Genomic DNA, 13,356 nt, shown 5'->3' on the forward strand with positions numbered 1-13,356 from the left:
TCTTTCTTACTGAGACATTAGTAACCTCTGATAATCATGTCTAGACTCTAGATTCATTAACTCATTAGGAGCTGTAAAGTTATGATATACTAATTCTATCACCTCTTCTTAATATATTAGCTGGGACAGAATACATGCTGTACTAATTACATCATCCCTTCTTCATCTATTAGTGGCAGTAAAGCATACCTAGAACAAGACACTTACTCTTATCAGCTATTTGGCTACCTTGAGATACAGTTCTCACAGGAAATGCGCAATAAATGTTTTATTATTTCCCTTTATTTTCCTGATCTTAAAAGAATGCATCAGTTTCCTAGCATCCTCCAAAAGTCAACAGTTGTTTTTATTTTTTTGGTCCTCATTACAAACTCATGCATTTAAGGATTTCAGTGCACTACAGTTGTTATTCTTACTGATGATCAAACTGTCCCATCCTTGGGCAACTGAGAGCCTCTTTGAGTTGGCTCCAGAGTCCTAATCTTTCACAGCCTCTTTACACTCTAGCATGACAAGGGGACTCCAAGTTCATCCTCCACACTTTCTGCTTTCAACTTGGAATTATCCATTTCTTTGAAGAGGACCTAATTAATCCATTCTTGAGCCTATGTGTTCCATAAATGTTTTCCAAACAAATAAGGCGACTGCTGAGCAAAGTCTACTTCCTGAACTGATCATTTTTAATTTGAACAATGTGTATGATGCACAATAAGTATACATAATCATTATGCCATCCTTATTTTAAAAAGTAATTAAAATCCTTTACTCATCACCTAAAGTTCCTGGACTCATTATGCACCAAAGGACCTACCAAACCACTCTGCTTTGGTATTACAATAAAATTCAGCAATTCAAATCAACATAATGATCTGAATAAACTTGCTGCAGGGTGAGGGTTGAAATCAAAAAGTACAAAAGGAGGGTTTCTTTATTGTAATCCTCCTTCAAGAACCACAAGAAATATAACGCAGGGATAACCATAGGAAGTTGTCTGAATACAGCTTTAATTAAGGTAAGCATTTTTAATTTAAGGTTGGAATTGTTAATGACAATGAGTAAACAGTGCTTAATTAAGTATCATGAGTTTAAACTAAACGTAACAATTTGTTATCTTAATTATTTACATTACCCAAAAGTCGTTGTTATGAGAATAACATTAACATCTTTTCAAATGCACCCAAATCCCTCAGTGGAAAACACAAAGCCCTCATTCTCAAAATCACAACTAAAACAAAATCATGTTTAATCCTTTATGCTTTCTAAACATCTCAAACTAATGTTATTAGTGGAAACAGAAAATGTTTTTGAAGATTTTTTTCAGTTGCTGTATTTGTAACTCTAAATTTTTTTAGAAATACCAGTATTTTTTCACAGTGCTGAAGCATTATAGCAAGATGCTTTAGAACATATTTAGTTCTGATGTATAAAATTCACTGCCCCATTTTAAGAGTAGCCTAGAAAAAGGGCAGCAAAAATAATCACTACAGAACCTCTCAGGTCAGAGATTACTTCTACAATCAAAGTACTCTGCTATGACTTTTTTTTTTTTTTTTTTTTTTTTTTTGGAGACAAGGTTTCCCTCTGTCACCCAGGCTGGAGTCACAGTTTACTGCAGCTTGACCTCCTGGGCCCAAGTGATCCTCTCACCTCAGCCTCCCAGGTAGCTAGGACCACAGGCATGCACCATCACGTCCGGTTAATCTTTTGTATTTTTTGTGGAGATGGGATTTCACCACGTTGCCCAGGCGGGTCTCGAACTCCCGGGCTCAATCAATCCAATTTAAAGTGGAATCCCCTTCTAAAATGTCTGCTTACAATATTTGTTTGCAGCATTTCTACTACTTCTGGAATTACAGTCCCTTAATTTATATTACTTAAATTTCCTAAGCTAGGTGAAAATGGAACAAGCATATTCTCACTATACATATAACTGAACAAATAATTAACCAGATCTGATACAGTATTTATAGTCATTTAATTATCCCTTTTAGAAATTCGAAGCTCCAACTTAGTAATTAAAAATAAATGTAACAGGCTGGGCATGGTGGCTCATGCTTGTAATCCCAGCACTTTGGGAGGCCAAGGTAGGTGGATCACTTGAGGCCAGGAGTTTGAGACCAGCCTGGCCAACATGGTGAAACTCTATCTCTACTAAAAATACAAAAAAATTAGCCGGGAATGGTGGTGGGTGCCTGTAATCCCAGCTGCTCTCGGGGCTGAGGCAGGAGAATCACTTGAACCCGGGAGGTGGGGGTTGCAGTGGGCCAAGATCGCGTCATTGCACTTCAGCCTGGGCAACAAGAGCAAAACTCCGTCTCAAAAAATAAATACATAAATAAATAAACAATAAATGTAACAATAAAAACACTCTTGGTTTATGGTTAATAGATGCAGCCATCTCCAGATTTGCTAGCAAAGGACTAATCCGCAAATGTAGTTTATCCACAATTTGTAATTGTGAACTACATTTACATGTGTACAAACATTCCCATTTAGTAAACTCTAAATTCACTGGAGTATTTATAACAATGGTACTATTCAGAATATGTAAAACACTACTTTTGCCCATAATCTGCACATAATTCTAATTTAGCATGCTAAGCTAATATGCTGTATTCCACATATTATGTAATAAAATATCTGTATATGTCACATACCTCAGTCTACTGCTAATGTGTCTCCTTCAGATAATAACCTTAAATACACATACACAAAGGAAATTTATGAAATAAACATTTTAAAATTTTATCTCAAATCAAAGTTGTGCAAAGCGAATAGTGACTATTTCCAAAATAATTAAATGAACACTTTAAGACTCAAATTAGGTACCCATAGAGGAAAGAGGAGAAGAAAGTAAGATGTACCTTACACCATAATAAATATCTTATGTATCAAAGACTTAAACGTAAGAAAAAGAAAAAAAAGACTAGAAGAAACTTGGGGAGGGGGGTTGTTTAATACTGAATATTGCAGAGTGGAAAGGCCAAGATCTAACATAAACCTAAAAAACATAAAAGGTTATAAATTCAATTGTATAAAAATAACCACCTTCTCTGCACAGCAAATGCCACCAAAAAAAGTCTTAAGACAAATAACCAATTAAGAAATAATATTATTCATATGAAAAGGGCTAATTTCCCAGATATAAAGGACATACAAATGAATAGGGAAAAATATCAACAACCCAACAGAAAAAAGGAAAGGATAGGCCGGGCACAGTAGCTCACACCTGTAATCCCAGCAGTTTGGGAGGCCGAGGCGGGTGGATCAACAAGGTAAAGAGATTGAGACCATCCTGGACAAAATGGTGAAACCCGATATCTACTAAAAATACAAAAATTAGCCAGGCATGGTGCTGCATGCCTGTAGTCCCAGCTACTCGGGAGGCTGAGGCAGGAGAATCACTTGAACCTGGAAGGCGGAGGCTGCAGTGAGCGGAGATGGTGCCACTCCAGCCTGGCCACAGAGCGAGACTCCATCTCAAAAAAAAAAAAAAAACAAAAACAAAAACAAAAAAAGAAAAAGAAAAATGGAAAGGATAAACTGTTCTTACCTATCAGGCTAGCAAAGATCAAAAACTTTGAAGACTTCTACTAAAAGCTTGGAAAACATTTCTCATATACTGGTTCCATGATGCATGAAAGGAAATTTGACATCATTCAAAATTACAAATGCACATATCCTTTACCTCAGCAATTCACTTTTAGGAATTGATCCTACAGGTACAGACACGCACTTGAAATATAAATATTAATCACACAACTGTACATTACAGCAAGATATGAATGGGAAGGTTCTATTTACAGTTTAAAAAAAAAAAGTCCAAGATATGAAACAGCAGCTACAGTGTGCTAGCATTTCTATAAAGGATGACTATTTATATTCATATTTGTTTGTATATGCTAAGCTCTCTCTGAGGAACATACAAGCAACTGTATCACCACTGGCCTCTGAGGAATTGGGGCAGGGTAGCTGAAGCAGGGGTTAGGGAAACAGTACCGATATTTTGTTGTAAATATTTTTATTCCTTTCCAATATTAAACCATGTACTATAATACCTATTCAAAAAATAACTGTTTTTAAAGGCAAAAAGAAAAAAAAAAAGAGTAGCCCAATCATACAATACATACACGTGACCAAATCTAGGATTATGGTTTATAGATTGAAAAGCAGAAAGGATCTATTTCTCCTGTATATGTGTTTTATTCTATCGACGCTTGGTTTGGTTTTATTCATCACTACAGTTTTATTTTAAAATTTTACAGAATTCATTCTAAGTTTTATTCATCATTATGCTTTTATTTTTAAATTGTACAGAACTTATTCTAATATTTAAACAAATGTTTGCTTTTTCTACATAAATAGGTTATTTTCACGTTTATCTTTGTCATTTTGAGAAAAATAGAATGCTCAATTGAGTGATAAGATTTAAGCTTAGAGGTATGCACTTTATGTTCCAAATGTATAAAATGCAAACTATCATGCTGATAATACCCACTAAATACTCTGCATTTCCAGAAAACGGGATAAAATTAAGTCATATGAACCTCTAAATGGGATGTAAATCCTTAGTGCAAACAAACACAACCAGGGAAAATATAGTTAATAAACCTAGAAACGTGTAACTTCTATAAAGCTAAAAACACAACCTGCATTAGAGAAGTAGAATCTTAACTGTAATGACCTCCAATATCACTGACATTTCCAATTACTTTTTTTTTAAGTGAAACAAAGTGATATCTCTTTTCTATGAGCTTATAAAACGACTTCATGCTTTATCAAAGAACATCAATTACGTCATCTGAATCTACTCTTTTTTTGAAATAGGAATTTGTCTAGTTAGTTCCTCCACAATTTCCTATATGTCCAAGTAAAATAATCCTCAATATAGGTGGAGAGAAAGGCACAATTCTGAATTAACTCAAAAAAGCAGAAGCAGATTAATTAGTATTCTGATAAAAAGAATACAATCCTTTGGTAAAATCTGTGTTAAATTGTAAAGGTTCATTTTAATTGCCCCAACTAGGTAACTGGGCACTTGGAGCATAACAACTCCTTTACGTTCGACTCTTCAACACTTTTTAAGTAGCACTTTTTTAATGACATAGAATTTTGATGATATCGCCATTCTTGTAACGTGACAAATTATCTAAATCACAACATCTGCGGTCAGGCTGTTTCTCAAGATTTCTGTTCTCCTGCCAACTAAAGAGGCCCTGACTACTCCTTGGCGTGCATACTGAGGCCGCGCTACAGGTCAGCACCGAAAGCGCCCCGCACGGATCCCGCCCCACAGGTGCGATTTACACGACCCACACCACCACCCGACTTCACCACCTCCAGGGTCACCACCCTGTGGGGTTTTGTCTTTACAACTAAGGCGATTCCCTCTGCCTCGCTGGGGAATCAAACTTCCCAATGACAACGACAGCGGCCAGCACGGGACGTCCACCAGCCTGGCAGGGCTTGACGCTCAGTCTCAGACTCGGGGAAGGTCCGGAGTCCGGGCACAGTGGCGCGAGGTGCGCAGCCCTGCCCACCTGCCCTGCACGGTGCGAGCCCCGGCCCTGGGGACGGGGGAGCCAACACGGCCGAGCGGGCGTGGGGAGCGGGACGAGCGCCGGGAAAGGAGAGCGATGAGGGGGTCAACGGAAAAAGCGGAGTAGGGGGGCCAATCGAGGAACGCTGGATTTAAGAGGAGGGGGCCATAACCGCAGCACTGAGGTTTCTTCCAGAAGTTCGGAGGCTTGGGGGAAAGGGGTGGGGAAGAGACCCGTAGAGGCTCGGGTGCGGCGACGGGGAGGGTTCCCGGGGTCTCTGGGCTGACTGAGTCTCCGGCCTGAGAGAGGAGTCGCCAGGGCCGCCGAAGCCGAACTGGCAGAGGAAAAGCAGAGGAAGGCGGCGCGCGAGCTCGCCAGCAAAGGAGGGCTGCGCTGCTCCCGGAGCGGAGCGCCAGGCAGCCCGGGCCGCGGGACTCACCGCGCTGGCGGCGGCGGCCGCGGCGCCAGACGACGCGGGGCCGGGCACGTCCTGCCTCCTCAAGCGGGACTTGAGGCTCTTCATGGCTAACTCTCGCCAGTCCCGCGCGCCAACCTTAAAGGCTGCGGGGTGCCAGCGCGCAAGAAGTTGACGGCGGCAGCTGCAGCAGAGGCGGCGCGGGCTGCACCAGCCCCACCTGCCTGCCACCTGGGGGCCTAGGCAGCCGAGGGCAACGGGCCTGAGGCGGGGCTCCCCTCCCGTAGCCAATCGACCGGCTGCCCTGGCGGGGGCGTGGCAAATCCCGACCAATCGGAATCCGGGAATGGGGCGGGACTTCCCTTTTAAACTGAGTAACACCCTTCCTCTCCCCGCTGGAGGAAAAGTTTGGGAACTTTAGCCCGGGAAGGGGCGGAGGAGGTGGGTGGTCAGAGGTGTGGAGAGGCGCGCAGGCCGGGCTCCAGGCCACCGGCACCCGCCCACCCGGAGCTTAAGATCTGGAGAGAGAACGGGGTCTCGCCTCTGCCACCTCTCATCTTCCCGGACTCCCCTCCTCTTTGCACCCACGCGCTGTATACCAAGTAAAGTTCCTTCCCTTCGTCTGGTCTCAGAAATTTCTGATTCTTGGTTACCTGCACACAGAACAGCTTTCGGGAGCAACTTCTCTTCAGTCTCCTGTTTTACTACCAAATCCTGGTGCCTGGAAACCACCACATGCATCAAAAATTCCAGAAATGAACAGTCTCTAAGAAATAAGGTGCTGATTGTGCAGAAAAACGTACAGTTAAGAAAGACCTTGAAAGACGTTATAAGTTACAGTGCCAGTTACGTGCTCGATTATGTGTTGAGTGAGGAACCCGCCGTATTGGAAGCAAAGGGATGGAATTGGGGCGGGGCGGGAGATAGAAGAGGTGCCATCAATTAAAAATGACTCCCATAGCCAGTAATGTAAGTTGTCAAAAAAAGTTACGCCCTTTTTTCTTCAAAAAGGTTTTTTGTTTTCTGTAGAAACACATTACACGTAAACGTATAAGATGAAGTTAAATCATCCTACCTAGAAATCTGGGTTAATAAAATTATTTAAGAGGTTGAAGAAACAGGAAAGTGTTCAGCACCCAATAATTTGCTGTTCGTGTGACATCTTCAAAAGTCTTCTTTGGAGTCATTTTTCCCCCCAGCGAAACGTTTATTGTCGCATGCATCCATTTGAAAAGACAAACAGTCCACATTTCCTGACTAACAAAGGACTCTTTTTGTCTGAAAGGTCAGTTGCTTTCTTTAGAGTTTCTTTATAGTAACTCAAGGTTTTCTTCAAATACTGTAAGAAAGTTTTCAGAATTTCTTGGAGAGACAGCATTCAAAGACTGTGTTAACCCTATACAACAAGTAAATAACAACTAACTACCCAAAAAAAAAAATTACTAAATTTCATCTTGATTAGATCGTTGGAAGAAAATTTTCTTTGACTCCTCCCCCTTCCTCTAGATCTCCAGTCATTTAGTTCTTGTTTAAAGTTCTCTTTAAAGTGTCTGTGTATGGTCAGTCACTCTGTTCTCACTGCCACTGCAGAGCCAAAATTATCTCATACCCGGACTATTATTACAGAAGTTCCCAGCCAGTCTCCCAACCTTAGTCTCTCAATTGTCCCATCACCAGTAAATTATCAGCCATCATCAAAAAGTCTTACAAAAATAATCCTGTTGCTCAAAAGCCTTCAGCAGCTAACAAATAAAATCTAACTCCTCTACTTGGCATTTAAAGCTGTATAACGTGGACGCGACCCTGTTCTCTAGCCAACATCCCAAGCAAATTACTTTTCAGCCCATTCTCCAAACATGGGTCATGGCTTTCAATTTCCACATCTTTATGCATACTGATCCTTCCTCCAATAATCTTCTCTCTGTCTACATTCATCTCAGAAAATCCTACTCCCCCAAGAGTGATTGGCCGGGGACATGGGGGGCTTCTGGAATACTGTACTATTCTCTCTGGGTGCTGGTTACATATGTAGTGTTTTCAGATTGTGAAAATTCAGTGAGCCTGTACTGTATACAATATATACTCTTTTATGTGTGTGTTATGCTTTAACAAAAAGTTTGTTTTTAAGTGTATGCCCCTTCCAAGTGCCCTCCTCGCTATAGAACCTTCCCTGATCAAGTAACTGGAAGTGATCTCTCCATCCTCCAAATAGTTACAGCAATTATACCTCTCATACGATACTAACACATATGTGCTGAGCAAACCTTATTTCACTACTGGACTTCAATTTACTTAAAATTAGGGAATAACTGGCCGGGCGTGGTGGCTCAAGCCTGTAATCCCAGCACTTTGGGAGGCCGACGTGGGCGGATCACGAGGTCAATAGATGGAGACCATCCTGGCTAACCGGGTGAAACCCCGTCTCTACTAAAAAATACAAAAAACCAGCCAGGCAAGGTGGCGGGCGCCTGTAGTCCCAGCTACTCAGGAGGCTGAGGCAGGAGAATGGCGTGAACCCGGGAGGCAGAACTTGCTGTGAGCTGAGATCGCCCCACTGCACTCCAGACTGGGCGACAGAGCAAGACTCCATCTCAAAAAAAAAAAAATTAGGGAATAACTGACATATATTTGAATTCCCTAGAATGCTTAGCATGCTACAGGTGTTTAATAAATATTTCTGAATGAATTGATGCACTCTTATTGACTACTATAGCAAATTACAGTTGTTTGTTCTATGTATTTATGTGACACAGGATTGGAATTCCCCCTATTGTGAACACAGATGGAATGATCTAAGGCTGTGGTCCTGCTCAAATACTTGTGTCTCAATCAACTCCTTTGCTCTGGACTTAAGATAAGCACCCATTTACCATCTAGTCCTCTGACTGAATGTTATGTGTTAATTGCTTACACGAGCACTGTCTCAGTAATTGGCTGTTGAGTTATTAATTGCAGTTGTATTGCATGTCTCCTGTACTGGTTGTCTCCTGTAACATCCAAGTTATCATAGTCCTGGTGACCGGCCTCCTTTTCTGTTGTTACTGGATAAAGCAAAGGAAACAGACAGAACCACAAGTATAGCTTGCATCAGGTTCCAAAAATGTTGGGCAAGTTATTTTTATGAACTGTCTGGATGATGTCCCCATGGTGTCTGTGTCCAGTGGCCTTTATGGATTTTTCCAGCCTAGAAACTTGATAGCTGATGTCTGCTTATTCCCGTTTGAGAGCAGCTAAGTAAATAGCACTGGTCTGAATATTCAGTAAAGCTTTTTTACGTTGATCTGGAAGCTGCCTATATGAAGTAAAGCCACTATTATTCGCATTCAACCAGACAGGTTGGGTTTTACTTTGTTAACTCTTATCACTATTATTTATTTTTATCTTCCCTTCGGAGCAAAGGGCACTTATCAAACCTAGGTGAACTTTTGTTTGTTATCACATTGAGCGTAAATAAAATACTTTTTTTTATTTCACTTCTTATTTTTTCCAATATTTATTTATTTACAATATATACCAGAAAGGGTAATGTATTTTTTAAAATTACTTTAATAGATTATATATACACATGGTAATCTCAAATGATACAAATGGAGCAAGTTAATCTGCTTTCCACCCCTATTTTTTGATCCCTGCCATTAAGGAACTTGTGTTCTGGATTAGAGAACAAATGTGTAAGCTGTATGCTAACACATACAGCTTAACTGGACAATCACCTACTGAATCGTGTAGTAGGACTGCAGATGGTATTTAGGGAAGGAAAAGATCAACAGATAAGTTCGCCTGAAGGGAGGCTATCTAAGGTTGAGTATCCATTCAATGAATATGAACAGGTGAGAAGTAACACCAGATAGGCAGAGGATACCCAGGGGACCTGCCAGAACAGGGAAGAGGACACAGTTGACAGATGCTCACTGATAACTCAGATGGTGATAACAGCAAAAACGATGACAAATATGATTTCTCAGAAAAAGAATAAAGAATCCACACACAGGGCCAGGCGCAGTGGCTCAGGCCTGTAATCCCTGTACTTTGGGAAGCCGAGGTGGGCAGATCACGGGGTCAGGAGATCAAGACCATCCTGGCCAACATGGTGAAACCCCATCTCTACCAAAAATACAAAAAATTAGTCAGGCGTGGTGGCGGGCGCCTATAGTCTCAGCTACTCGGGAGGCTGAGGCAGGAGAATGGCATGAACTCAGGAGGCGGAGCTTGCAGTGAGCTGAGATTGCACCACTGCACTCCAGCCTGGGTGACAGAGCAAGACTCCATGTCAAAAAAAAAAAACCAAAAAAAAAAAAGATTCCACACACAGGCGGGACATGGTGGCTCACGCCTGTAATTCCAACACTTTGGGAGGCCAAAGTGGGCAGATCACTTGAGGTCAGGAGTTCAAGACCAGCCTGGCAAACATGGCAAAACCCCATCCCTACTAAAATACAAAAATTAGCTGGGCGTGGTGGTGGGAGCCTGTAATCCCAGCTACCGGGGAGGCTGAGGCAGGAGAATCCCTTGAACCCAGGAGGCACAGGTTGCAGTGAGCCAGGATAACGCCACTGCACTCCAGCCTGGGTGACAGAGCAAGACTTTATCTCAAAAAAAAAAGAAGAATTGACATACAAAGTCTAAAATTTACACATAAAATGAGTCCTTTTCAAACATAAAGATCTCCTTCCAGACAAGCTTTAGTTATGAATTCTATATCCAATGACTTCTCTCTTCATTTTCAGAACTTCTTGCTGCTCCTAGTAGCCCCGAGGACCCAGTGAAAAAAGCCAGTGAATAATTCCATGAAGGGGCCCATGACATCAGTCATTCTCTCACAGCTCAGATGCCAAAGCGAATGGCTGGCAGAACCACGTGTGGCCACAGAGTCATGAGGAAGGGCACCTCTACCCAGAAGTCATAGGCAGCCCAGGAAATGAGAGACTTGACGCAGTTCTCACACCCGCTTCTCTTGCCACATTGAAAACTAAAACATTGCATAAACGAGCTTTAAAAATAAAATACATAGGTCATCTTTGGCACTAACTTTAAAACAATCTGTATTTTTAGTTAACTCGCCAAAGGCTGCATCTTAGAAAACTAGAATGAGAAGAAGAAAAGGGGGAGAGAAGATGGTGTCTGCTCCATATAACCATAGACCCTCATGTAAGTTTTCTTAGTTACTCAGCACTAAAACTTCAAGAGATATCAATTCCTTCTTACAGAAGCAACTTCTTTCATCTCCCCTGTTGAGGATTGTTATGCATTTAGCTATAGCAATCTTGAGTTTACCACTTATCTTCCAAAGAAGGCTGCTTTCTACCTCTCTCTGTCTTCCCTGGCATTTATAGACTGTCATTCACTTATGACACACCGAGTGTGCCATTAGTTTCCATACTAGACTTCCCCAACATAATTGACCTCATACCTAAAAGCAGTTGAGATAACCACTGTGATTTCTTTGGATTTAGGCTTAACATCAAGTCTTGATTACACACAATCCAGAAGTACCCTTAGCTTCACTTTAATAGTAAGACCGATGGCCCTGAGTGCTTATGGTTGAAAGGCAAAAAAAAACCTTCTTGATTGCCTCTTTTAAAACAGGCTACTCAGCCTGGAGCCCAGATAAACACCAGGAATTTGGTTCTGGGATCAGTAACCATCTTACTCCACAGTAAACTTTCCTGGACCTTGGAGTTTTCTTATCTTGGCCAGGATACCAAGATATGTGCAATGAGCTGAAAAACTTTCAAAACTTGAGCACTGTCAAATAAGTTGGATAGAAAAGTTTCTTGCTTTTAAATTTAAAATATGGCAGATAAAGGCTATCTCTATAGATTTTAAATGATGGTTTTACTTGTCCTGCTTGTATTTTTTTCCCTCCAGATCTCCAAGGAGACTTTTAAAATTCTGGTGAGGTGTTCGGTAAATACTCTTAACTGAATTATCAATTACTAGTAAATTACATGCTGGTTCAATACCACCAGTTACACCAGTTTCTCCAAGAAAAGAACACAGCAGACAAAATAAGTTAAGATAAATCTCACTTTAAAATGTACTTGGGAGATGACCCAAGCTTTATGGTGGATGATGAACAATGACTTTACAGTCATTTAAATTGAAATTGCTATTGACTATATTGGTTTCAGTTATGGGAAAGGGAAAGGGAAGGTCATAGATAAAATCTGGATATACAAATGTTCTAATAAAGTTATATATAAATGTATTTTATTATATTTTATATCATATAAAATTATCACTAGTGTCATATGCTTTAAATGTACTATTTGGAATTCTTTCATCAAATATCCTTATAAATTAATGTATCTTTAAGTAAATCCTGATTTTTACATTAAAAAGGAACCCATATAAGTGTAGATAAAATGTGTGTCTTAGGCCAGGCACAGTCGCGTCTGTAATCCCAGCATTCTGGAAGGCCAAGTCAGGCAGATAATTTGAGATCAGGAGTTCAAGACCAGCCTGGCCAATGTGGTGAAACCCCATCTCTACTAGAAATACAAAAATTGGCCGGGCATGGTGGTGGGCGCCTGTAATCCCAGCTACTCGGGAGGCTGAGGCAGGAGAATTGCTTGAACCTGGGAGTGGAGCCAGAGGTTGCAGTGAGCGGAGATTGCGCCATTCCACTCCAGCCTGGGTGACACAGCAAGACTCCCTCTCAAAAAAAAAAAAAAGAAAGAAAGAAAGAAAAGAAGTGTGTATTTTAAAAGATTAATTTAAAAAATTACTTACTGCATGATATAATACATGATTGATTGATTGACTTTTTTAACATTTGATTACCAAAAGACCCATTCCCTTCCCTTTCTGGAAGGACATAGTTCGTGAAAAGTATTTTCTGCAGGCTCCTTCTTCAAAACTACTTGAATCAATGTTTGTTTTCATTAAAAATTAAAATATAATTTTGTATCCAATTGTTAAGTAATACTTAACTACAACTTTTATTTGGGAGAAACGTTTAAATTAAGATACAATTCTTATATACAGTAGCATTATTCCACATTGCATTTAGGCCATCAAGACTACTTTAATAGCATATTTTATTCAAAGAGATTTGTCCACTCTTATGCCTTCATGGATTAACCAGATAGATATATTCTTTACATCATCTATTTAGTACAAATATCAAAAATATTTGATAATAATGAATCAGTGTATGCTTTCCCTCTTGCTGTTTTATGAATGTTGTTGCCACAAACAAAATATTTAAAGTAGCCAATAAATTAAAATAGCAACACATGCTGAACTTCAAAAGAGCTACATTTTAATTTTGCCAGGCTAGGGAGAAGCATGTTTTATGCTCCATAAACTTCAAAACCCTCCCTGGACCTAAACAATAATTAAGAACAGTTCCTTTGAACCTTAGAAGGGTGTAGTCCATGAATTTACTTGAGATCAAGA

At 40.5% G+C, this 13,356-nt stretch overlaps 1 protein-coding gene across 2 annotated transcripts in view; it reads right to left on the minus strand.

The window, feature by feature from the left end:
• UACA (uveal autoantigen with coiled-coil domains and ankyrin repeats) overlaps nt 1–6,241 on the minus strand; it is a 102,760-nt gene extending 96,519 nt beyond the window's left edge. For both annotated transcript variants that reach the window (XM_025390420.1, XM_025390423.1), the window contains exon 1: nt 5,980–6,241. In XM_025390420.1, the coding sequence (XP_025246205.1) occupies nt 5,980–6,063 (84 nt within the window). In that variant the 5' untranslated portion in view covers nt 6,064–6,241. The remainder of the gene's footprint in view (nt 1–5,979) is intronic.
• Between the last annotated feature and the right edge of the window lie 7,115 nt (nt 6,242–13,356).

Source organism: Theropithecus gelada, chromosome 7a, assembly GCF_003255815.1.
Source record: "Theropithecus gelada isolate Dixy chromosome 7a, Tgel_1.0, whole genome shotgun sequence".
NCBI classification, from domain to species: domain Eukaryota; kingdom Metazoa; phylum Chordata; class Mammalia; order Primates; family Cercopithecidae; genus Theropithecus; species Theropithecus gelada.